The sequence below is a fragment of the Meleagris gallopavo genome, chromosome 3 (genome assembly GCF_905368555.1).
Source record: "Meleagris gallopavo chromosome 3, MGAL_WU_HG_1.1, whole genome shotgun sequence".
In the NCBI taxonomy this organism is placed as follows: Eukaryota; Metazoa; Chordata; class Aves; order Galliformes; family Phasianidae; genus Meleagris; species Meleagris gallopavo.
This window is the reverse complement of record NC_139406.1, coordinates 90,679,763-90,706,072: the sequence shown is the minus strand read 5'-3', so window position 1 is coordinate 90,706,072 and position 26,310 is coordinate 90,679,763. Positions and strand designations below refer to the sequence as shown.

The 26,310-nt window shown below is 43.9% G+C and overlaps 1 protein-coding gene and 1 long non-coding RNA gene across 8 annotated transcripts in view; one reads left to right on the top strand and one right to left on the bottom strand.

Annotated features, from left to right (window-relative positions):
* The window catches only part of GPR20 (G protein-coupled receptor 20), a 22,794-nt gene extending 7,492 nt beyond the window's left edge, over positions 1 to 15,302 (top strand). Inside the window, exons 1-2 of one of the 2 annotated variants that reach the window (XM_085221751.1) lie at positions 4,673 to 5,097; positions 13,952 to 15,302. In XM_085221751.1, coding sequence (XP_085077877.1) covers positions 13,968 to 15,032 — 1,065 coding nt within the window. In that variant the 5' untranslated portion in view covers positions 4,673 to 5,097; positions 13,952 to 13,967 and the 3' untranslated portion in view covers positions 15,033 to 15,302. Of the gene's footprint in view, positions 1 to 4,672; positions 5,098 to 13,951 lie in introns of those variants that run through there. The other variant, XM_003205317.5, reaches the window with a different exon arrangement.
* The window catches only part of LOC146544808 (uncharacterized), a 95,862-nt gene that overhangs the window by 12,424 nt on the left and 57,128 nt on the right, over positions 1 to 26,310 (bottom strand). For 2 of the 6 annotated variants that reach the window (XR_014882746.1, XR_014882741.1), the window contains one exon: positions 6,046 to 26,310. The exons of 3 other annotated variants lie outside the window; for them this stretch is intronic. This is a non-coding gene — a long non-coding RNA (uncharacterized LOC146544808). The remainder of the gene's footprint in view (positions 1 to 6,045) is intronic. One more of the 6 variants, XR_014882744.1, reaches the window with a different exon arrangement.

Genomic DNA, 26,310 nt, shown 5'->3' with positions numbered 1-26,310 from the left:
TTGTCCCCAGGCATTGCAAGGGAGGTACAAGTTCTGGGAGACAAAGGTTGTCTCTTCCCTGTGGGTTTTGTCTAGAGTTCAGTGCAAAGAGCTCTTATCTTTCTCTACAACCCCTCCAGCTACCACTTTAGGCTTAACTATCATGAATATTTCAGAGCTCAGATTCCAAGGGGATCTCTGATCTTCCAAACAGCCCTACACAGCATGCCTCAATCACTATATCCAAGAATAGCAAAGAATGGCCTCTCAACAGCCCAGAAGCTAAAGGCACATCTCCCTCTGCTAGGGTTCAAAGGAAAAAATGCCATGAGCCCAAAGCTGGCTACCAACAATTTTGAATCCAGCTGTCATTAAGGTTGGAAAGGACCTCTAAGATTATTCCAGTCCAATCATTAACCTGTCACCACCACGCCTATTAACCAAGACACTCAGTGCCAAGTCTACCCTTTTCTTTAACACTTCCAGGGACGATGACTCCACCACTTCCCTGGGCAGCCTGTTCCAATGCATTATCACTCTTGAGAATAATTTTTTCCTAATATCAAACCTGAACCTCTGCTAATATGTTTCCTAATGAAGGGGAAAGATTGTTGGGTATTTCAAGTCAGCTTCCCATGGACTCTGCTAAAGTATCCAGGGAAAACTCAGATCCACACACTTGCCACAACTCCTTTTAACAAGCACCAGTTTGTGAGTTATGAAGAGGAGGGATTTTTCTCTTTCTGCACTGGTGATGGAGCAAGAATGAGGAAAGGGCACAGACTCCACCTCATCCCCTGTGCAGTTCCATTTACCTTCTGATCCTGCTGTGTTTCCAACCCCTGTGCACAAAGTCAGTGCTGGGTATAGGATGACGAGCCAGGTGTTCCTCCTGGTCCCTCTCAGCCCCACCAAGTCTGTATAGCTACAAGTTGTTCTCACCAAATAGCTGCTTCTCTCCCCCATTCTCATGTTAGTAAATGTTAGGGCAGGTGCTGTAATCCATCTGGCAGGAGCTTGGCACCTGTTAGACCCTGTTCTGCTCCATTATACTCTGCAGCAGGACTGGGACAGAAGCCAGTGTTTTGTTCCTTGTCCTTTGACAATGTTCCCACACTGCTGTCCAAGGTTTTCCTTCCAGGGGAAAGGAACACACGTCTCACTCGTTAATGGTAAGGAAGCATGATGGGGTTAGCTGGGCCCCTTTGAAATGAAGGACATTCCTACACATTTTTTAGGAGTTTCAGTGTCTGCAGATTTTACCTAACCCAAATGCTATGTGGAGCTTTCTTGGCAATTGCCCTCTGTGAAAGGTGACTCCTTTCTACCCTTGGACCATCTGTGGGAATCAAACCAGTTCTCTGAGTCTTCAGTTCTGCATCTGATTCACAGCATCTCACAACAGCCATTTAGGCTGTAGTGAATTAAGAATGCAGAGCTTGTGTTCAGCACATACCATAGGGGTATACATGAGTGTTTTCCAGAGATTATTAAGGCCTCTGGATATTCTGGGACAGATTAATTAGAGGGAAGAGCTGTTGTGGAGGGTAAAAGGAATGTGGACTCTCTTCCATGCAATTGACTTTTCCTGCTGTGATAACAGATTCACTCACATGGCAGGGAGCAGACCACATCTACTGTTGCCTCTTCATCCACCCTGCATTTACATGAGCTGGGCAACCTTTCCTGCAAGCAGGCTTGTGAAGATATGCTAAAGTTTGTGACCTTGGCCATTTCCTTGGCCACTTTCCTTTCTGATTCTTCTGCTGCCTGATAGAAGAGCAAGACAGTAGACAAACATTTCAGGAACATTTGTATTGGTGGGAAAATCAGAAAATGTTCAATGGAGGTTGTGTAAGGGCATGTGAGTTCATGGTCTTTGAAGTAGCTAATTAAAAGAGGATTCCCAGATAGATTAGATCGCATACTTCTTGGGCTCTCTGTATAGTGTATAGTGAGGATCCTATCCTTCACTGTCCTCCGTGACCACAGATGAGGGCTTCTCAACTTGTGGAGCTCTGATTCTGCTAGTTCTGGGTCCAGGACCTTCTTGGGTAGAAGCTCTCCTTCACCACTGGCGAATGAATTTCTGAGGATGTACTCAGTAAAGTAGAGAGTAAATTCAACTTGACAAAAACAGGCATGTTTAGATGTAAGTCTTGTTTGGGTCGTTACAGAGTTAGTCAACAGAAATATCTCGAGAGCCAATCCTGCCCATCTTGTCAGTTCAAAAATTCACTATACTGAGCCCAGTCTCAATCTTGAAGGGTAACTCAGCTCTGCTTTTTGAATGTGACTGGAAAAGAATTCCCTTCTCCTGACAAAAACAGAAAAGATATCTCCCAGGGTGGTGAATAGTATCAACCTCCTGATCCCCTCTTCTAGAGCTGCCTAGTCTCCTGCTTTGATATTCTGTGCTTTTAAATGAAGCCCCCCCATCCAATCTCTATTTTATATGCTAATGGTTATGGATTAGGAGGAATTATTATGGCCAGCAGCACCCTTTCCTGTCCTGACCATTATTCCTTCTCCAACATGTTCATTTTAGTTGATAAGTGCCATCTTCCACTTACAACCACAAGACACCCACTGCAATATTTAATATTGTTGCATATCCAGCCAGCAAGCTTGAAAATTTTCCACTTATTTAAGCTTTCCTTTTTTTTTTTCTACCTTCCTTCTCCCTTTGGGAGCATCATAAAATCTGAAAAGAGAGACGGTAGAAGCTTCATCAGCTACAATTGCAACTCTTCCTGATGTCAAGTGTGGGAACCGTGTATGGGACAAAGTGTGGCCCAGAACCCGGATGTGCCTTCTCCACCTTAACAGCAGCATTTGCTTCCCAATACGGCATGTTCTGCTCTATCTCAGGCACAACTTGAAACTTTGCAGCTGTTGCCACTATAAGTCTAGCTCTAAATTCGGCAAGGAGAGAGAGGCTGAGATAGTGGGGGAGTGCAGGCCACTCATTATCCCATGCACAAGGGACGGGAACAAAGCTCACAGGCATTACACAGGAGTACAAATACAAACTAGTCCTCATATAAGAATGACCAGGCACATGAACAGAGTATAGATATCAGTAACTCATTTTGGAGAAAGGTCTCCTTCATTCTGGAGAAAGGTCTCCTTTCTTTTTACAGTCCTGCATTTGCACATCCAGAGAACTTATCCTTAAACATAACAGTTTTGTTAGACTGGGGAAAACATAAATGTTTGCCACCAGAGACAATAAGAACAATAAGGTCAAACAAACAGGTGGGTTCTTTTTCATTCTTCCCCTTGATAAATCCCCAAGAATGAAGGAAGTGAAAGCAAGTTTATTATCTAGAGATGACTCATGGAGGCCTTACAATCACACTCCCTTTCCAAATCATAAGGAAGTGAAAAGCAGATGAGATCCAAGGCACGTGGCTGAGCTGGAGGATAGTTGTGAAAGGCTGGATGTCTGGATCAGTGCATAGATAATCAAGCAGGATGTTCCTGAAACTGGAGGAAGAATCTGCTGCTTGTTGTGAGGAAACTCAAAATAGGAAATCAATAACATATCCTGACAAAAAAGATCAGCTCAGCTTTCCTGGGAAAGATTCAAGGGTGAAAAACTAATTCCAGAAAATGAGGTCAACTTTCTCTAATATCCATAGCTACTGTTTGTGCTCTAGTGAGAGACACGTGTGGAGTCTACCTCTCCTCTATTTATGGATTTGGCCTCTTGACCTGGAATTCGATGCCTCCCAGTTGATCCCGTTGTGTTGTTATGGGCCATATTCTGCATGTTTATTGTGTTGGCATCAGTGTTGTCTTTATCTAAATTAACAAGGAAAAAAACAGTTCAGGGCTGACATTAAAATCCTATCTGTTCTCCCTGTCCTCTTAAATAATTAAATTTGTGATAATGTCTTTATTTTTTTCTGTCCTTTTTCCCAGGAGGGATCTCCAAATCTACTGCAACGCTTCCTGGAAATAACATCTGTTATTTCCCCCTTAGAGCCCCACCCCACCGAATATGGTTTTTTTGGTATCCTATTTAGACAGAAAAGCATCATCTCACGAGAGGGACTTTGGGGGCTTTAAGAGATCTGAATCCCTACAGTACTGGTCAACAGGGACATCTTGAAAGATGGTCGTTTACCTTGAGCCCATCTCAGCATAGTGATACTTTGCTATATTGTGCCCAGTTACATACAGTCTCAGAGTATCCTGAGGTGAAAGGGACCCATAAGGATCATTGAGTCCAACTCCCAGCTCCATACTGCAGCCAGGGGTGTAAGAACACACAACTCTCTGCTATGATAACTACAATGATTCTATCACTAGTATGGAAGGGCAGGATGAGGATGCAGGAATGTGTTGGGGGTCTTTGTGGTGGAATCTCAACTCATCTACACTCAGTAACTTCAATTTAGTCCATGGTCAGAGATGATTAACATCTCTTTCTAATGACTGGAGCCAGTAGTCACCAAAACATGTAAGGTCACACTTCATCTCCCTCTGCCAGGTCTTTTCTCAGGGTCTGGACAGCTTGGTTCAAAGTGGCATTTGATTCTTTCTGAAAATACTTCTGTCTAATCCCAGATCATATAGAGAAGATGAAAAGAGAAGTATTTTTCTCCTGACATTGCTGTGGCCTTGAGCTGATAGTGTTCTCAGTAAGGAGATTTCATTCCCACAGAGACATAGGAAAATAGACCTGGGGAGGGGGCAGGTGGTGCAGCAACACCAATATTAGTTTAGTAGAGATGTTCACTGTGAGCAAGGCTGGAGCTCCCTTTAGTGTTTCCAACACTTCATAAATTTCAGAGAGATTTCAGGGCAAGGAGCCAGATGTTTCGGGAGAAATTCTGAACACTAAAGACAAGTGGAAATTTTTTTTTATTATTTTTTTTTTATTTTTTTTGGAGTGTGTATTTTTTCCCATTAGTTGCAAAGCTATATTTAGAAGAGATGGGGGGAGACAGAGAGAGAGAGAGAGAGATTAGGCATTTCTTCACATTCTGTAGTCACTCCAGTTCTGCTTGTAGGAACAGATGTCTCTTTCCTGGGGCAATAGCATTCAAGTCCACAAGGAAATTTTCTTACCAGCAGCTCTTCAAACATAGAAGAGAGATCAGGCCAGAGGTAAGTCAGTCCTGGTCGAGGAATATATCAGAAGGATTGCAGCAGCAGATGCTTTGGGACAGTGGTCAGAGTGGAACAGGGGAGCATGATGTGGAAGAGGTAACAGTAAGGGGACAGGAGGGAGTCACTGAAGACCTGAGCCCAAACTTAGAATGGAAAGCATGGCTATCATGGAGCGCTGGAAGGTGGAATGGCATCTTGTCGAACACATGGAAGATGTCCGTGGTTCTGTACTTGCTGCAGGTGTGGAAGTTCACCAGGAGGTGCCCATTGGAACAGTGGGGCTGCAAGGAGGTTTCTGCATTATGAGTTTCTCTGTTCTGGGGTTTGAGGGCAGTGCAATGCTATTTCTTTGTTCCCCAAGGAGATGGGGGTGATGAAAGATGTGTGAAGATGCTGAATTTGCCTGGTGAAAAATACTATGCCAGCTCTTGTGAGGAGTGGGGTGATGTCTCGTTTGTGTATGCATTCCTTGACATGGTTTAGGGGGCATAGTGGTGATGAGTTGACAGTTGGACTAGATGATCTTAGTGGTCTTTTTCAACCTCAGTGATTCTGATTCTATGATTCTATAATGACCTGTATGCAGGCTTTTGAAGCCAGAAAAGAGACAATGCATTGCTAGGAACAAGGTTGCCAGGGCTGTGGTTGTTTTATCTCTGGCTGTGCTGATTCTCATTCTAAGGAGAAGTAGATTCTCTCCAAGATCTTTACAACACCTCTTAAGAAATGCTTTAATAGTAATACACCTGCTAACACCTCAACTTTTTCCAGGTTAATCTCTTTAATCCCAAACTCACAAATCCCCAAAGGCACTGGGGGGTTCTATCTGCACAGTGCAGTGACTAAAGTGCCTAACACGGGAAACCATAGCAACCAGCCTCCAAAAGGGTTAAGTCTGATAATCTGCCCTGGGATGCCTCCCTGCTCAATCCCCCTGGTTCCTACCTGCATTTGTATCACCTCCATTACCAGTGCTCCCTAGGGATTGAGCCTGGCTTTCTTCTGTTCTGGACCATACAGAGCCCCAAGTACTGCCTGACAGCAAAACTTCACTGCTGCTCTTCCCTCATTGTCCTGCTCAGGCTTCTTGGCAACGGATGGAGCCAGCAGACAGCTGAAAGCAGAAAGAGGGAAAAGTGCTCACAGACAACTACATTTGCAATTAAGAATTTCCTTTTCAAAAAGCAAGCAGCAACACACAGGCCTGATGTTGCTCTGTTTTAACTCCTGCAATGCTTTTGCACTTGTCTGTGAAGTTTTTCTCTGTGCCAATGTAGTAATTCTCACTGCAGGGTTCTCCTCGTGCACAGCCACAATCATTTTTATTCCAAACTAACATTTCTAGCACTGCGTCCCAGGCACCCTTGAAAGGCTAGATGGATTACTGTAATCCCTAAAAACTCAAATACATTTCTTTTGTAATGTTACAACCTCCCAAGAAGACAGGCACAATTCCATTTCTACTGGCTAGCCCTACAAAACTCCAATTCCATGAGTTTCTTTCCACATTTAGCTTTGACCAAAAATAAAGCCACTAGTAATTTTTTTTTTTTTCCCCAAAAAGAATGTACTTTCCCCTCATATTACACTGATCCACAAAGGATAGAGAGGGATACAAAAAGGAAGTCATGCTCTGATTTCTCTTAGAGTCTACTGTGGAGACGTAGATGACAGATGGCACTTGGTATAGTCCTGGCAGGCTATGAGATCACAGAATTATAGAATGGCCTGGGTTGAAAAGGACCACAATGATCATCTAGTTTAAACACTCTAGCTATGTGCAGGCTGCCCAGAGCCTTGAAATGCTAACATGATTCGTAAAGAATTCACCAATACATTTAGGAATTCCATCACTCCAAGGTCAGGATCTGGTAGAATAGAAAAGCAAGACACAGAAAATGCTACAGAATCTATAAGTCATTGTAGACATCTAAATGTTTCAGGAGGGACTTTATAACACAGTGAGACAAAAACAAGCAAGTGGAGGTGTAAAGCCTCTACTAGCATTCCTAAGGTGATCCGTACAATAAGCTTTATCAAAATGTGCTGAAGGACCTCTGGGTGCCCACTGTGAATGGGTGCACATGTGTGGGTACAGAGAGGCAGGCAGAAGACCTGCAACCTGCGCATACAATCCCATGTCTTTGTTCACTTTATACATACATCTAGGCTCCTTCTTTCAAAGACTGAGACATTACTCTTACAAATGGACATAGAGTAGTTCTAAGCTCTGAAGAAATCTGCCAGCACATTAATTGCTTGCTCTGTGTACCTTTGGGAGCTTCAGTCCATATTTTTCATGCATGCTCTGGACAGGGTTGAAAGACAACCATGCAGCAGTTTTTGGATTTAAGACAGATTGTCTCCGGGGTGTCACGGACTGGTGATCCATCAGCTGGTGTTAAACAACCAACTTAAGCCCAAATGCAGAGAGAAGACAGTTCAAGCCAGGCAACATCCCTCCTGGTCATTTTGCTCCATGAAGAAGAGGAATGCAGTTTGGAGGGTTACGTTCCCCCTCTTCTAAGTGGAAGGGATTTTTCATGGACTTGGATGACCTGTTGGACTAAATTATTGCACAGCCACTCACAGGCTATTATTCATCCCCAGCCAAACCTGGAAGTTGGATTCTTTGTGCACAGAGGACCTGATTTTGACAGTGCGTTTCCTAGAGAGCATGGGGTACACCTGTGTGCACATAGCACTCAACTATGAACGAGGTGGGGTAGAAATCAAATTATAACTCATGGCAACACCCAAGTCAGTGCCTTGGAGATGGAGAACCACATGTAGCCTCACTGGCACCATCAGACAGGAAGCAAATGGTTTAAAAGAAACATCAACTCACAAACCAACATTGCGTTATCCTCCCAGTACACATCCTTAGGCTGTGATTGTTTACATGGCCTGAAGGACAGCATCTGGCCATGCCTTGGGACTGGACGTTTAAGTTTTTCCTTTGCCCAGATGGGATATCCGATTCTCAAACACAGCTAGAAAAATGTAAAAGTTTGGGTTGGTGGGTGTTAATCCCTCTTGCTGGCATAAGAATTTGTTTTTACACCTTCCTCCAGGCTCCAGGCAAAGGCAGTAATTTACCTCATGGTTCTTCAAACCATGGGACAAGTTGGGACATGCTGACCATCATGGTCTTCAGGCAATCAGTTACCATCTATCCTCAGTTAGGCTGGTTCTGCCAGAAGTAACATATAATTTGGTATAAATCTGAAATTATTTAATGTTAGGCAAATAATGAAGCAAGCCAAGTTCTTTCTTTGAAAAGAAGACATCCAACATGTTTGCAGTGTTGCAATGCATTGGGACTGTGTAGGGAAGATCTAAATAAAAAGATGTGTTGAGGAAAGATTTAGTAAACTTTTTGCAGGTTCATAATAGAGGAAACAAGGATAATCTGGCCTTGTTCAGTACTTATCTGTGTGTTTGTCAGCTCTGGCTTCCTCTGGCTTCCCAATGTTTTCCGATTTGTTGGCTAATTTATACCAAAATTTGGCAGAAGAAAAAGATCACCTTAATTTTCAGGAAATTAGGCAGAAATGAAAGGATAAATTCAAACAAATTCTGGAGCCAAGGAAAGAGTTGGAACGTAAGTCCTCATTAATACAACCAGATGTCCACATGGGAAAAAGCTATTAATAACCATCTAAACCAGGGTAAAACATTGATTCAATGTTTTGATCAAGACACTGACTCATAAAAAAACAGGTGTCATTTTGTCTGGCACCCACCATGTCAGATGTGTGTTTTGAGTCTCCAAAACACCTGTTTGTTCCACAGCACTGCAGGAGAAGGAAGAATCCTACCTTGGACTGAATGTGACAGTTTTCAACTGCAGTTCACCCCAGTCAGGTTTTTCACACACTTTGTCTAGCCACCCTTAGTCCTGGAAGTTTCTAGCAGACATCATGTCCTGGAATCAAATGAGAGCATGAAGGTGTTCCAAGGGCTGAAGCACCTCTATTGTGAAGATAGGCTGAAAGAACTGGGCTTGTTCAGCCTGGAATAGAGAAAGCTGCAGGGAGACCTCATCTGGCCTTCCAGTATTTAAAGGGAATTTACAAACTTGAGATAAATCAAGTTCTTACACAGCTAGATAGTGATAGGACAAGGGGGAATGGTTTTAAAGTAAAGGAGTGGAGATGTAGATTAGATGTTAGGGTGAAGTTTTTACTGAGAGAGTGGTGAGGTTGGTACAGTTTGCCCAGAGAGGCTGTGGATGCTCCGTCCCTGGAGATGTTTAAGGCCAGGTTGGATGGGGCCCTGGGCAGCCTGGTCTAGTACTTGGTCTAGTGATTGGTAAACCTGCCTTCGACAGAGGGGTTGGAACACCTGATGACCCTTGATGTCCCTTCCAACCCAAGCCATTCTACGATTCTGTGTTTTGCCCTCAAACGTGGGGTCCTCCCTACCCTGGGAATAGCCCCATTTCTGCTTTGCAACGGCATAATTCTCCCCCATACATAGCTCCCTTCTTACAGATGGGAGCTAGATGGGAACCTATCCCCTCTATCAGCTGGATTTGTTCCCTTTCTCTCCCTTTCTCTTTCTCCCTCAATTCCCACGATCAGCAAACCCACCCTCCCCAGGCTGACAGAATGAGCTCTACTACGCATAGGGCCAGTCCTCAACATGTAGAAAAACACCATATTTGGCCAGTTTGAGCCAGAGTTGAGTGAGAGCTTGCCAGGAGAATCATACAATTTAAACCGAAAGAGAGTGAGTTTAACCCTTCATTTATAAACAGGATGATAAATCACCTATGGAACTTTAAACACGGAGAGACTGCAAAGCTAAACACAAGCTGCCTCCATGCCAGGCAGCAGAGCAAGGTTAGCAGACAGGACAGGGTGAGGGGGACAGGGAGATGAGAGAGGAGCCAGTTTGTCAGGTCAGATTAGATTCAGGACAGGGAGATGAGAAAAGTTGAAGCTGTTTATGCTAAATAACACTTACGAATGTCCTTTTCATCTTCCCCATCCCACTGCACGTCTCTTTTGTTCTCCTTCTGTGTGCAGAGATCCTATCAGTACACACCAATAAATAACACTTTTGGAGAGTGCTCAGGACAAAGCTCAGTTGCCTGATCTGGGTTTTCTTTTGTATCCCATTATTTGAATTGCTGAGCTCAACCCAAAAGTACCATGGGTCAAGGAAGAAACTCCAGCTGACTTCAGCAAGCAGAGGGTGAAGCATGAGGCTAATACAGAGCTAAAAGTTGGGTGGAAAGAAATACGAGATGGCCAAGCATATCCTCTTGGGGTAAGACGTAGCACTGAGTTGCCCACACTAAAAGAACAAGTGGGATTCCAAGCATCAAAAGAAGAGATTGCAGGTCCTGGTTTCAGCACAGTGACCATCTGTTTCCTATTTGGCCCAAGAACGATGGAATTTGTTGTGTCATGCAATGATAAGAAAGCATTTCAGAGCAAGTCCCTGTCTCCCAGTGCTGAGCAGGAACCTTTATCAAAACGAGGGAAACCAGCTCAACCTCCAGTCGCCCTCCCTCCCTATATCCCATTTCTACCCAGATGCCTGCTGTACTTTTAAGGAAATGCTACCCACAGCCTCCCAGCCAGACAGACAAAACCCAGCCTGAGAGGTATAATATAACAGCATAGGTCAACTGGCATGTTCATACGGCGCTCAGAAGGGTGCATGTTTACCCATCACAGATTTTGCAGACAACCAGCTCCATAAAACAGAGTTTCCATTGAAATCTGGGGAAATGAGGGGGTGAATTAGGCATGAAGAAAGCCCAGCTCCAATTCCTCTAGAGATTTTAGTCAGAGGGGTAGCAAAGGGCTATTAATTCTGCAAGAAAAGGTAACTATTTCTTGTAGCCCTTCATGAGCTCATGCTACAGCTGCAAGCCATAAATAGCGAGACCGTAGCAAAACAGAGGTTTTCAGAGGCTGCAAAGCTTCTCACAACCTTCACTGACTGCTCCATGGTTATGCATAGCTGAACTGATCCACTTTAACACCTGCATTAGTATTTCTGATAACAGAGACAGACCTAGTTGGAGTAATTTTTGGACTCAGAAATGAGGGGAGGAAGGCAAAATTGGAAGGCTTTGGAAATGTTTGTCTCTCCTCACACACGAGGTCAGCCTGCCTTTCTGTGCCTTGTTTAGCCTGCTGCAAAATGGGGCCATGTACCTTTGTCAAGTGTTTGGAGACCCATAATGGAAAAATACTTAGTAGCTGTTAACCAAGGGTTTGGTCTAGCTCCATCACATTAAAAGCACTCAGAGGAATGTTGCTGCTTTGCCAGTCCAGCTCTCCATCCTTTCTGCTTGTGAGCCATGTAATAAGAGCAGTCCCACAAACTAAAATGCCATTTACCCAAACGTTCATCAGAAACAATCTGATTAGAGGAAGACTTTTCCCACTGCAGCCCCAGAGCAGTTTTACCATAGCTTGTCAGTAAGAAACTCTTCAGAATTACTTAAATTTGTCAGGGTTTCTTTCGTGTTGTTGCTTGTATTGTGAGCCCAAACAGGGCAGCAGTAGAGTAGGAAGAGACACCAGCTCTAGCATAGTTCCTCCATTACAATGATAAAGTGCTGCCTGTTATTTGTGTGGGTGATTGCAGTATCTGGAGTTTATTTCATTGCACATGGGATTTGGGGGAAGAGGGAACTATGTAAACCAGCACACTGTATATGACGCTCACAGGTGATACTTTCCTACTAGTCTAAAATGCTCTGGATACCTCACTAGTGTTATGAGGATGAGACACAGTTCAAGTTACTCGGAATAGGAAAAGAAAACTGTAAGATGAATATCAGGTGTTCCTGATAACAGATCTAAGAGTGAAGAAATACTTTCTGTAAGAGGCAAGCTACCAAGAAGACATAAAATCAGAGAAAACAGCCAATGCCTTGCTATTACAATGGGATGAAGCGCCTTATTGTCCACACAAGTTAAAAACCTCAAGGTCCTGCTAGGGGATGGGATAGTGATTTTTAATTCTCCCCTTGCTCACTTCTGTCTGTATGAACACAGATATGCCACATTCAAGAAGCAAAAATGTCTGTATTTCCTGGTTTGCACAGGTGGAGTGCTTTCTGTGGTGCTCCCCTTGATGTCATCTGCAAAGGGAAACTTGGGAGCAGATCCAGGCATCTGCTCATTTCAGTTTGTTTTTGTAATTAAAGAGCCACACAAACAAACAGAGTAGATCAAATGGTGAGAATATCAGAAAATCATTTTAAAGTGATGCTAGCGTTCTGCATCTTCCCCATGGGTCTTCCTCAGATGCCACACGTTGCAACTCCACTACCTTCAGCCAGTCTTGGGTCCCATTTTTCCTGTTACTCCCTAACAGCATCCTTGGCACAAAATGTGAGGAGACGAGACTTTCCCTGAGGAGTAGGCAGGGAAATACCATACAGATAAACCAGAGTTGGGCTATGGCATCCCATGAGGACTCTTGATCTCAAGGGTTGACAATTTACCAAACTTTTAAACCTTCTCCAAGCTGAGAAGGAGCAGAAAAGCACCCATTCTTTGGCAACTCAGTCCTGTACAGAAGCCTGCCTAGCAACATCCTATGACCCTATCACCAGCACAGGCTCAGAACTGCTCTGCTGGAAAAGACCTGGGCATTACAGTGGATCCTTGACTGTGAGAAAAGCCATCAAATGTTGTGTTTTTATTGCAAACAAAGGAAAGCGAAGACAGGCTGAGAGACCTGAGACTGGGAGAAAAGAAAACTAAGTAGAGATCTCATCAATGAGATATATTCAAAGGGGAGGATGGATGCAGCCAGATTCTTTTCAGTGGTGCCCAGTAACAGAAAACAGGGCAACGGGCACAAACTGGAACATAAGAAGTTCCACATGAAAATGAGGAAAAAACTTTCTGCAAGTGCTGGAAGATGTGTTTGCAGCTCCTTGTCTACCAGCCCTTTTGCACTTGGCTCTTTGGTAGCAAGGATTTCAAACCCTCATAACTCAAATCTTTCAACATTAGTCTCTGCTGATTCAAGCTGATTTTTTTAACCTCACAGTCCTGTTCAGCTTCTTTTGAGATATTCCAGACATTTTTCAACCATTTATTTTTATTGAAACCAGCCAAGTCTCTGTATATATTGGGCGCTTTTTTTCTTTTTTTATCTTCTAATATACAAATCAGTTTAAAATAGTGTGTAAGTCAGGAATGATTTGCAAATTAAACTGTCAAACCTTGGCAGGAGTAGTGGCTGACACCCTTAGTTGAAATCTCCTGGCTGCTGTTGCTGTGAGCACAGATACCTACAAAATGCCACACAACTTGCTTGTGTTTTCCTGGAAAAAGCCATCCTTTGATTTTAGGAAAGCTTCACAATTCCCGAAAATGCTGCTGTGCACAGCTCTCCATGGGATCACCTGGCCAAGGAAAGGGGCGCAATATTCTAGGAGTCAGATGATAGGGCTTGGTTGTATCAATGACCATTTTCCACGTGGCTGACCCAAGCATAACCCACACACCTCAATTCTTCCTTCTTCTCTCTGCTCCATTTGGCATAGCTTACGTCTTTGTCCTTGCACAGTCCTTAAAATCACTTTTAAACAGGAGCAGCTTGAGATGGAGATTGTACATTGTCTCCAAAACACCCAGCTGGAACCACCGAACTAGAATTGTTATAAAAGCAGATATTTTCCTAGCAATGAGGGATAATCCCAGCCTGCCACTTCATATATTGACAGATAAGATGCCTATCGAGTACAGCAGTACATATAAGTACTGAGGCTGTGCAAATACATTGGTTAAAATGTTCTTATATGACAATATTCTGAGCTCTGCAGTGTGACATACACATCAGTATATCCCTGTATCTTTTCTTCCAGATTGCTGGAAAGAGCAATGACCATGCCGACCTCCTCCACCCAAGTGTCAGCTCTTGACCATACCAACTCTACCCAGCAACCCAACTCCAGCATCTACATGTTCTCCAAGTTCATCCACCCTGACAAAGAACTGTACAAACAATTTTACAGCCTATGGATTGCCCTGATAGTTGTCAATGCCATTATCTTCTTGGTGGGTGTTGTGCTGAACAGCTTGGCATTGTATGTATTCTGCTTCCGTACTAAGACAAAAACCACCTCTGTTATTTACACCATCAACTTGATTGTTACCGATCTTTTGGTAGGCTTCTCCTTACCTGTACGGATCATCATGTTCTATACTGCAGAGGACTGCCTGAATTGCTCCTTTGTTCATATCTTTGGCTACTTTGTCAACATGTACTGTAGCATCCTCTTCTTGACTTGCATCTGTGTTGATCGCTACCTGGCTATCGTACAGGTGCAAGCCTCACGAAAATGGAGGAACCCCACCTGTGCCAAGGGGATCTGTGTCTTCATTTGGATCTTTGCAACTGTAGTGACTTTCTCCATCCTCATCATGGCAATACAGTTTGCCCAGTGCTGCATCTCTGAGATTCTGGTCCTGATGGTCTGCGAGTACTTCTTCCCCCTCATCATAATCATCTTCTTCACCACCAGGATTATGTGTGCTCTGTCCAAGCCCAGCCTCATGCACCAGAGTCGGGAGAGGAGAATGAAGGCTGTGCAGCTCCTTGTCACCGTCCTCATCATCTTCATGATCTGCTTCACTCCTTTTCACGTGCAACAGGTAGCGATCTCCATCAACCCAGACATGTCCCACAATGTCAACGTCCTTGTCTACCATGTAACAGTGACTCTGAGTAGTCTCAACAGCTGCATGGACCCTATTGTCTACTGCTTTGTCACCAACAACTTCCAGTCAACCATGAAAAATATCTTCAGGAAAACCGAACCACAGCAAACTACTGTGGACATCCTGGGTATGAACAAGAACACCAAGGATTCCAATGCAATCATCACCTCTAACACAATAGGAGGCCCTGTGAGCTTGCCGTCTCCAAGCAGTGTTCAGATCTAACCCAGTTCTGATGGGACATGCTGCAGTAAACCAATGTGATGATGCTGGAACCTTGGTAGGATGCATGGTATCATTGTCTGACATCTTTGTTCTTTAAGGAGACTTTCAGAATGACAGTGGTGGAATTTATTCCTCAAAAACATTGTGGTCTGTTTGGAAAATTGAACTTGCAGTGCTTTTAGTACCAACACAAAAGAGAGTTTATTAATTACTGTTGTCCACAGGAATGTTTTCTTTGTATTTTAATACAGACATTTTGCTAACAACAAATTCCCTATTGTGGTTTTCTTTTCCTCTTTGACATTGCAATGCAACACTATTATGATGACTTAGAAAGCAGTAAATCCCTCTGTTTTCTATGAAAGCTTTCAGGCCTTGGATGTGTACCTAAGAGTAAAGGATAAGAGTCATGTTTCCAGGGATACCCACGACAGAGAGTTTAGATGCCAAAAGGATGAGACAGAAAAGTATTGTAACACATGTATCACCAGCATCCACTCTGTTGTTTCTGAAAAGGTCAGAACTTTTTCAGGGTAGAGATTGTGAAGTCAAGCAGTACTATCTCTCTATTTAAGCGTAAGAGAAAAAATACTTGTGGGTATGTATGTTTTCACACACATTGTCTGGATTTGGGGAAAGATTAAAGATATGTTCCACCATAATTTGGATCACTAAATCCCCTGAACTGCAGATGAGCATACAAAGAGCTGTGAAAATGAATGTGCTTTCCAGCAAACTCTGCTGTTCGTCTCTCTCTCCCTGAAAAACAGCCAAGATGAAAAGCAGAACCAGATTACAATGCTATACTATCCTTGTCTGAGTTTTCTTCCTGTCACATTGCGAAATCAGGGCTTTCAGTCCTAATTCCCACCATCAGTTCATCCACTCCGTCATTCACATGCTGATGTTTCCAGAGACAGAAAAACAATTTATCTCAAGCGTCTAAGTCAAAATTCACCCCAGTACAAAGTCCCTAGAATGATTTAAGAACTATGTTTGGAAGATATGTAAGGATAATGATGCCAGGAGAGTCTGTCCACAACAGTGGGTACATGTCCTAGTTTGGACTGCAACAATTAAGCAATGCAAAAATAAAAAAATCATTGAAGAAAAAGTGTATAACATGCCAGTACTGCCACAAATGGCAGTAACAGTTGTTACTGCTCCATTTCTCCTCATCCATTATCATTCAGGACAGTAGGCTTTGTTGGTCTAAGCTGGGCTGGAATATTCAATTTCTCCCAGGTCCAACGATGGGACAGCCACCTTCATTTCATGGGACCAAAATACAACCAATGCTTAAAAATGTTTCCTGTGACTACATATATGTATCCCTTACTCTGTTTCCTTGACCAACACAACAGTAATAAACAGTCAACACGTCTGCAATATAGGGATGAGCATAGGTGTCTGCAGGACCACTATGTGTCCCAGGCAGTGGAATTCATGGAGAGTGATCTAGGTCATGGAAGCAGAGACCTTCTCATTGTCTACATCTCCAGGGATACCACAGGAGCCCAGACACTGCCTACACATGGAACACTTTCATGCGTGTGTCTTAATTGTCTATCAGAGTCTCTGGGGAAGGATTTAGCTGCCACTAGACCAGTGTCTAGTGCCATGGTAGGCACAATAGCATATTCTCACTGTAGATCCTACTACACAAGGCTGTGGTTCTCCCGCAAGTCCTGCATTGTGCCAATAGCCTCAAGTATCCCAGAGCATTCCCAGCCACAGACACTTCTGCTTGGATAGCTGAGTCCTGTGTCCAAAATGAAAGTATACATCTATAATCTACAAATGGGCAGTGTTCAGTCAGCTGCAGGTCTCCCCTTGAAGACCAGCATAACACTGACAGCTGCAACTGGACCACTAACTCAGGCTCCTGTGGATCATGGGGCACAGAAGAGAGCTGTGAATGTGATTTATCTGAAATTCTCCTGAGTAATACCACAGACTCAATGCCATTATTTTGAATATTTTTTTTTCATTCCTAGAGGTTGGGATGACAGCCACCAGCACTGTGGAACTACCTTTTGAATGTAAGACTTATCCTCATTATTGCTTCCCTTTCACAGCCATGAACCTAGACCTAACCCTAACCCTTACCCGAGACACAGCTATGGTGAGCATTTGCAGAGTCTAGTTCTACTGTTTCCCTTTCACCTCATCTATTTCCTTACTCATTTGCAAATTATTAACTCTGATAAGGTGCCTAGCAGCCAAGGCCAGTCTCTTGGCAGATCACAGTCAAATGATGCATCAGCATCAGTCTCCCTTCTTGATCAGAATAGCAAATTCACATTTTTGCCACTGTTTTTCACCAGCCCCTCATTTGGAGAAAGTATACTATTCCTCAAAGCTCTGCACTTCCATGTAGATCCCAAAAGTCATGCCCACCAACCCACAACATGCTCACAGACATTTACAGCTAGCTCATTTGTAATGAAAATGTGTCTCATGTATACAGAGTTGTTACAGTACTGTCTTTTACCTTGACTGTTTCAGAGAAAAAGGAGCTAAAATGCAGGCTCAGTGCATAGCTTATTTTAGTTTCTTTGTTCCAACAAGCTGCAGTTTCACACCTCCATTTATTTTGCTATCAACAGTGTTTTTGCCATATACAGAAATGCTTTAATATTTTTCTTGGTGCAGTTATTCATTTGAGGCCAGTATAAAACCTCTAAGATCATTTGCTTAGATTTTTAAGTTCCTAAATAGTGTCTCAACTGAATCTCTCTGTTGCATACTTAACTGATAGTTGTCTATATTCCCTTTACTGTCAGTGTATTACTCACTCTTCATACAACCAATCTGAGATTGAACCATTCTCTTTACTTGGCAATGTTTATTGCTTTATGCAGATCTTTCAATGTTCATTTTTCCATCTTCTCCCAACTCCAAAGAAGGATCAGGTCCTTTATCAAGAATATAGTCTTGAAAAACTGGCAAGTTGCTAAATCATTCACAAACTTGCCTATTTTTTCAGTGACATTTTATTCTATCTTTTTTTATCCATATTGTTTACAAGTGACATTTTTTTTCTCACAGTGCAGTAGTTGCTTAACTTCTGCCCTATTTAAAGTCATCCATTTCTGCTCAGGGTATAATGTTGAAAATCGGTACCAAAAAAGTTGGTCATCATCAGAAATACCAATGGAAGCATTTTCACCTGCCAATTCACATTGCTGCTGAAGATTCCCATTGCTGCCAAAGACTCTCTCAGTTCTCCTCATTTCTGGAGACAGGGACCAAATTTCTTGCCCTTTACCTGCTCCATCTCTGCGCCAAGATGATAATCTTGGGTTGCCTCCTAGTGATCAGGTTGCCCAGAGAGATTGTAGAGTCTCCTCCTTGAGACCTTCAAAATCCATCTGGATGTGATCCTGCACACCCTGCTGTAGGTGTTACTGCTTGATCAGGGCTTGGACCAGATGGATCCAGAGTTTCCTTCTAACATCAACAAATTCTGTGATCACAGAGAGTGATTGCATTAGTCCTCTTCCTACTCCAACCTGACCTTTCTCTTATGTGAACAGCACAATTAAAGCTGCATGCAATACAATAGGGAAGCCTCCATGGGCAACGAGTAGCTCCACAGACCATTAAATTGACACGAGGATGCTAAGGAAGAGCACCTACAAAGCAGCTTAGCAGGGCAGGCTTATATGCTGATTTAAAGATTTAGACGCCAAATTTCCAAGGAGCTTGAATACTTATCTGCCTTTGAGGATCCCAGACATTAGCCAAAGGCTGAAATATTAATAGGAATGAATGGTTATCACATAGCATACAATCAGTGCCAAGTCCATGGTAGACAGAATACAGCGTTCCCTAAAGAGCTTAACTGCAACAAAAGAGCTCTAGTAAGAAGCCCTGCCCTTTCAGGAGAATTAGAGCATTCATTCCTCTTTGATGTACTTTGGTGCTCTTTCACATCTAAAATTCTGTAACATGAATTAGAATATCCTCTTCTACCAGCTGCCCAGAGGCTAGCAAAGAAATATCACGCAAAATCTCACATGTATTTCTTGGGATGTCTGTAAAGAAGAGGAGATACAGAATAGCCAGCCCTCTGTCATACTGCAAATACGGCTGGACCCAGCAAAGACTAAAATTTTCTATTTTGTGTCATAAAAGAAACCCCTGACTCCACACATGCGGTTATTAGCCAGACTGTCTTCCTCCTGGGCTCTGAGCAAGCTCTGTCCCCAGTCCACTACCATCTTGATAGATGCAAAATGGAAACAGCACAGTGATGCTCTTCCTTCCTCCTCACTCCTTTTGGTTTTGCTTCCCCTCAGATGTGCTTAGGGCAGGGGAAGATAATGAAGACTTTACAGAGGAACCAGAACCCCAGATAAAGCAATAACAGAGGAAGGGGAGGGAGCTAGTGGGTTAAAAAAGAAGAGCTCAGTGGTAGGAAAGGCTGGTGAGAACAAGGATGAGGAAGCTAATGGAGGGGAAGGCTGTCGGGGAATACAGAGATCTGATACCCAGTGAAGATGACACGAAAAATCCAGGTAGGGCATGGCTTTCTTTTCCTGATCTGGGCATCACTAGTCCTGAAACAGGAGCTCTGGGGAGAATTCCAGTGCTTGGGTCAGATCTGAAAGGCACCCATTTAAGGAAGAAAAAGCTGAAAAGCAGAGCACTGTATTCCCTTCCCAAGGTGAGGCCCAGAAAAGGAAAAAGAGTGATCTCCCCACAGCAGTCCGAACTGTTGTGTTCTTGGGGCAGGAGATAAGAAGGTTTCTTGTGTGCTGGAAAAGTGGAAGAGGGCCTTTGATCCCCAAACATGTGATGGGACATTGCACCAGTAAAGTCCTCTACCCTGGGCGAAGAACTGGCTTTGCTCACACCCAGCTGTTGTATACCCAGCAGATGCTGCAAAAAGCGCCCAAACTTATCTGGCAGAGACATGAGATCTCCTAAGTGTTTTTATAATCTGCCAATGCTGGCAGGATATCAAGGTCTTAATTCATGAAACTATTCTTCTTCAGGATGTTTGACTGTAGCATCATAGCTCAAATTAACTTAAGTATGTGTTTGACTTCCATTGCAAGTGATTTTCCTTCACAGCTGTGTGTAGAGTTAGCAGCGCAACACAGGACTGTCCTTTCCAGCTGCTCATGTACCAAGAAAGAGCCTCTTAGATGAAATAAAGCTGAGTTTACATGGAGCAGAAAGTCTTTCTTGCCTCATGGCAATCTCAGCAAAAGTTCATAGAGAGGAGCTTCAATCCCACCAACCCTTGTATTTGTCTTGTATTTGTCTTAATAAACCTAAATCTTTGCATTAGGAAGGGAAGAGTGCTCTCCATCATCTGTCAACATCAGGCCACAGAAATGCAAAGGTGCAGAATGGACTGCTGCGCCATGCCTTGAAGGGCAATGTGAACCAGAGTTTGGTTTCCTTACTGATCACAAAGAGTTGTGCACTCAAACACCAGCTGACTCTCCGACATATGATGCCCTTTGAAGTTGTAGATCTGTCAGAATAGGTTTTATTTTGTGGGGGAAAAAAAATCAAGAATTCTGATCCAAATACATCTCCTTCTGAATACATCATGCCATGAAGAATACATCAGCCATGGAGATTCCATGGAGAAAAGAAGGAAATGTGCAGGCTGTGGAAGCAGAGATAGGTGGCCTGGAACGAATACAGGCATGCCATCCATATATGCAAAGATGTGATCAGGAAAACCAAGGCATGGATGGAACTGAACCTGGCAAGGGATGTTAAAAACAAGAAGAGATTTTATAGGTGCATTGATCAGAAGAGACAGGCCAAGGAGAGTATACTTGCTCTGATAAACAAGAAAGGAGAAGTGGCACAACAGACGTGGAGACAGCTGAGGTAGTCAACAAGTTATTTGCCTCAGTCTTCACTGGCAGTCAGGCTTCCCATGTTTCCCACATCCCTGAACTGGGCACTCCCATTTTCAAGAAAAGGAAAGAGAAAAACATGAAGCAGATCAATGAGCCTCACGTCTGTGGCTGAGAAGATCGTGGAGTAGATCCTTTTGGAAGCTGTGTTAAGGCACATGTGAGAAGAGGTGATCTGAGACAGCCAGCATGGGCAGCAAGGGCAGATCATGCCTAAACTTATCTGGAGGCCTTCTAGAATGAAGTGATGGCATTGGTGAACATAGGAAGATCAACTCATGTCATCTGCCTGGACTTTAACATGGTCCGGCACCACATCCTTATCTCTAAATTGGAGAGATGTGGATTTCAAAAGTGGACTATTCAGTGGATGAAGAATTGGCTGGGTACTTGCTGTCATAAGGTTGTGGTCAACAGCTCTATGCTGACCTCTCCATCTCCCACAGTGGCCCGTCACAAGTTGCATCTCCCAGGAGTCTGTCTTAGGACCAGTGCTCTTTAACATCTTTATCAATGACATAGAAAGTGGGATCAAGTACATCCTCAGCAAGTTTGTTGATCACACCAAGCTGAGTGGTTCAGTTGATATAATAGAAGGAAGGGATGCCATTCAGAGGGCTCTCATAAACCTAACGAGGTTCAAGGCCAAGTACAAAGTGTAACCCTTGGGTCAGGACAATAGCAGATAAGAATACAGACTAGCAGAATGACTCAAAGAACAGGAAATTATTTACTCAGAGAGTGATGAGGCACAGGAACAGACTGCCCAAGGAAGTTGTGAATGCCCTATCCCTGGAAGTGTTCAAGGCCAGGTTGGATGGGGCCCTGGGCAGCCTGACCTGGTGGGTGGCAACTCTGTCCATGTCAGGGGAGCTGGAACTAGATAGGCTTTAAGGTCCCTTCCAACCCAAGCCATCTTATGATTCTATGGTTCTATGATTCTGTGAAAAGGAGCACCTCCTTTGCTCTTTTCAGTAGGAAGAGTCAAAGAGCAAGCAGCAGTCTGAGCTCCAGACCCAGAAGAGGCATTTTGGGGAATGCCTTGAAGGCCTCTGCTCTCTCCCTTGCAGCAGACCCCTAGTATTCTCCTTGGTCTCTCAGAGAACACTAGCAGGACTTCATTGACATGAATTTAAAGCAAGAAAATAAAACTCCCTCTACCAGAAATGTTTGTCTCTACAAGAAAGTGGAGAAAAATTGAGATTGTTGCAAGTCAGTTAAACAGATTCCCCCAAGAGATTTGCCCAGAGGAAGTCCATACTAGAGTACAGAATGACATAAAAGACTTGAGTCAAAGCCCAGTAGTTGGCTTATCCTTCCTCTGATCCCTTAGCCTGTGAAGGACTCCTATAAATTCATTCAAGAAGCTCATCAGACAGCAACCTAAACCAAAGCCCTGTATCCAAACTCTTGATATTTTGGATAGCTCAGAGACTGCCCAAACCCTAGCTTCCCAGGGCAGGCCTCACTTGATTGATATTATTTAGAGTTGGAAATGCCGTTCTGCCAGCACCGCTTAGAAAACATGGCAGTGTTGAAGACACCAGTCCAGACGTAGTTCTCTACACAGCTGCCCATTTGCAGCACATGCAGTGGGAATCTGTTGATAGCTTCTTGACAGAAATTATGGTTTGTTTATCTGGTAGCTTTACTTTGTGCCTTCCAACCAACCCGGAAACTCTTCCTCTTCTAACCTCTTGGCCTTCTATTATACACAGACTAGTCTACATGATAATTTTGGTAACCATGCTTCATCTTATGACAAACACTGCATAAAGCAAACAAATCAGTATTATCATAATTAAAGCAAACTATTGGATGGTTTATCTATACAATCAAAACAGTTCTACCACTGCTAACACTTTACCTGGCTGAGGTTTTATCAAGTACTGTAGGGTATATCAATTAATGCAACATCAAAATCAGGCACAGCAACCTGCAGCCCCCACAGCAGGCAGGACTTGGAAACCTGCAGGACTTCTTCCTAAGGTTACTGTGTGGCTAATAGAGAAGAAAAAGCTTCACACAGTCAACTCATCATCATTTAAACCAGAGTCCCTTTTTCAGGAATTCTTCCCATTTTATGCCAGTGTTTCTTTGAGGATTACAGAAGATAAAGCACCTTCTTTGTCTCTGCAGTATCACATTCCAAGCCACGGATATTTGCTCTGTCTTTGTCTAACAGATTACTACACTCTGCAATGCCAGATATTTTTTTTTCTCCCAGCAAAGGTATTTATAAACAGCAATCTATTCCTGCACTCTGAAAAATTAAATGACCTTGTCTTTTCCTATGAGGTATATTTCCATGCTGAGACTTTCTGGTGACTATTTTCTGAGCCTCTTTGGAAGTTTCAGCTGCCTTTTTCAGGTCTGAGCATCAGAGAAAGATGGGGATAGGGGACTGAGAGATTTTAGTCCATAGAATCATAGAATCATAGAACTGTTTGAGTTGGAAGGGACCCTCAAAGGTTGTCTAGTCCAAATCCCTTCGCAATGAACAGGGACACCTACAGCTACATCAGGTTGCTCAGAGCCCCATCCAGCCTGACCTTTAATGTCACCAGAGTGGGGCATCCACCAGCTCCCTGGGCAACCTGTGCCAGTGCTTCACTATCGTTATTGTAAAAAAACTTCTTCCTCATATCCAGTGTAAATCTCCCCTCTTGTAGTTTGAAACCATTTCCCCTTATCACCACAGACCCTGCTAAAGAGTCTGTCCCCTTCTTTCTCATACCCCCCCATTAGACACTGAAAGGGCACTCTCAGGTCATCTTGGAGCCTTCTCTTCTCCAGGCTGAACAGCCCCAGCTCTCTCAGCCTGTCCTCACAGGGAAAGTGTTCCATTCATTGGATCATTTTTGTAGCCCTCCTCTGGATACTGGATATCAGGACAATTTCTCTCCTGTACTGAGAAAATCAAATGATTTACTATAGGTTAAAACTTTTTTTTTTATATGGGTGATACAGATGGACTGAGGGACAATGATGACACCAAGGAGCATGGTAGCATGGTGCCTCTCCATCCACCACCAAGAGCTCCTTGTCTGCCAGTACCAGTGTGTATCCCTAACATTGTCAGTGCCCATTCAGCCTCTGCACTATCCAGCCTGTCCTGCTCAGTAAAGCCCACGTACCCTGCATTTGGCAGCCATAAGTGCAGCTCTTCCAAGCCCATCAGGATGGCGAGGGGCTGTTCTCTGCACATCATCTCTATCAGCAGAAGCAGCTGCCAGTAAGGAGGATGTGGGCGTGCTCTTTGCAACATAGAGTTCGTTATCAATGGAGCAGCTGTTTGTCATGCAAGCTCCTGGGGGCATGAGAAATCAATTCGTTCCACCAAAAGTATCCTGGAGGGTCATTTGATAGCAATGCTGAATGTGGGAGTGATAGATGCCAAAAGGAGAGCCACACAGAGCAGGGCAGGATGTCCCCAGAGAGGCATAGGTGTGCACGGCCACGCAGAACAAGTCTGGGTGGCAATGCATCACATGTGTGTGCAGTTATAATGGTGTGATGGAAAAAAAAAAGGGCAAGGAGCCTGGCAGAGACAGCTGCAGGGAACTCCTCTCATCTGTGTCAGGCTGCAGGAGCCTGTGGGCTGTCAAATACACCAGCAAATTCCTGATATGTGATGCAAGTCAGACATCACCCAAACCTAAATCCAGCATCCACTAGCAACCATTTCAGTGGAGGCTTTGTGTTCTGTCTTGTGTTATTCCACCCACAGCTCCAGCTGCATGCTGTGGTGGGTGCCTTCACAAGAAAAAAAGCACTCCTGGTCCACTGCCCTTTGGTCTGAGAGAGATGAGCACCTGATTGAATACCTGAGGATGCCAGCACCATGAGAAGCACTGAAAACAAATGCGAGGCAAATCTAAAATGGACAAATCTGTGCAATGCTGTATGTGAAGAGAGAAAAAGAAGTGCTTGAATGTGGACAGGGAGAGGACTTGCAGTCCCTACTTTGAAAGCATAAACCCTAAGAGACCACAGGTCTCCACGTAGGGAGGTGCGGGGTGAAAGCCAGAGGGTAACTGAGGCACAGTCTCAGCATACATTCTCCAGTGAGAGGAGTTTGTCCACATCACATCTGAGGATCACCCTAAGGGGTACCAAGGGTAACTGTGCCACCAGGGTGGTGGAACAGCAGCCAGCAGCTCAGGCACCACCAGATCAAAAACACAAGATTTCTGGCGGAGACTTTTTAATGTAAGTCTAAAGGGGAAGGGGATCCCTTCATTCTCTCTCCAGTCTCCTCAAGGGCACAATTTCCTTTCCTTTCATGGCAAGATGATTTTTTTTCCCCCCACAATCAGCAAAACACCTTCATGGATGAAATATGCTTTCATAGCTCTCCAGAGGAGTCTCTTTGACCAGCTAGTTGTGCGTAAAATCACAGGAAAGAGCCTGCCTGAGGCCTTTGCAGCACAGGAGAGAAGAATAAGCTGCCCAGACACAGCCATAAATATGCTATTGGCTCTTTTTAGACTTGGTCTGATCCTAGGAAGTGGCTCATCCCTTCTGCTTACAGCAGGAACAGAGGGCACTCAGCATCAGGCAGGATCTGGCCCTGGGTATTACATCAGAATGAGCCTCTCATGCATCAGCAGCCTCTCTATCTTTCAGGGTTCTCACAGCTCTCCTGAGCCATTTCTCCTGAGCCATTCATCATTACATTCCAAATAAATACATAGAAAAACTCACATATATTTGGCAAATGTGGGAAGGGCATAGAAACATAGCACACGGTAAGCAGAAGGGCCAGCATTAGGCAGGCTTAGCATGGCTAAGTGCTTGGTTTTATTTCTGAATCTCTTCACTCACACTCCTCCCAGACTGCCCAGTCTCCCACAAGGTTTGTTCTGCCTTGAAGACGGTGTCACAACCATTCTCCCATCTCCTCTCTTCCGTTCCTACTCACAACAGTGCACCCAGTGTCAGTAAACTGGAACCCAGCCCTCCTCACACAAAAGGTGGGATCCTAAAGCTGGGCTTCTCTGGCAACCCCAAAGCTGCTCTGAATTAACAGTTTTGATATCATGTCAGCTGTCATCAGCCCCATACAAAGCAACTGGCTCTGGGAATACCCAGCCTTGGCCATCTTCCCACAGCAGCATCTGACATGCCAGCAGCCACAGGGGGACATCACAGGAGTTGTCCCCCAGTTCCCTTCCCAGGCTTTTTGGAACAGCTCAGAGCAGCCCCACACACTTTATTTATGTTTAAATAACTTTCCCATACCCACTTGATCAGTTCAGGTGGTTGGTATCCTTGTTTTGCAGGAATGTTTCCATTTTCTTGTGTTTCTTCCCACAGGAACAGGATGCTCAGATGACAGGATGCTACATGGTATTCTTTGCTCACACGAGCAGTACTTGTTACATATA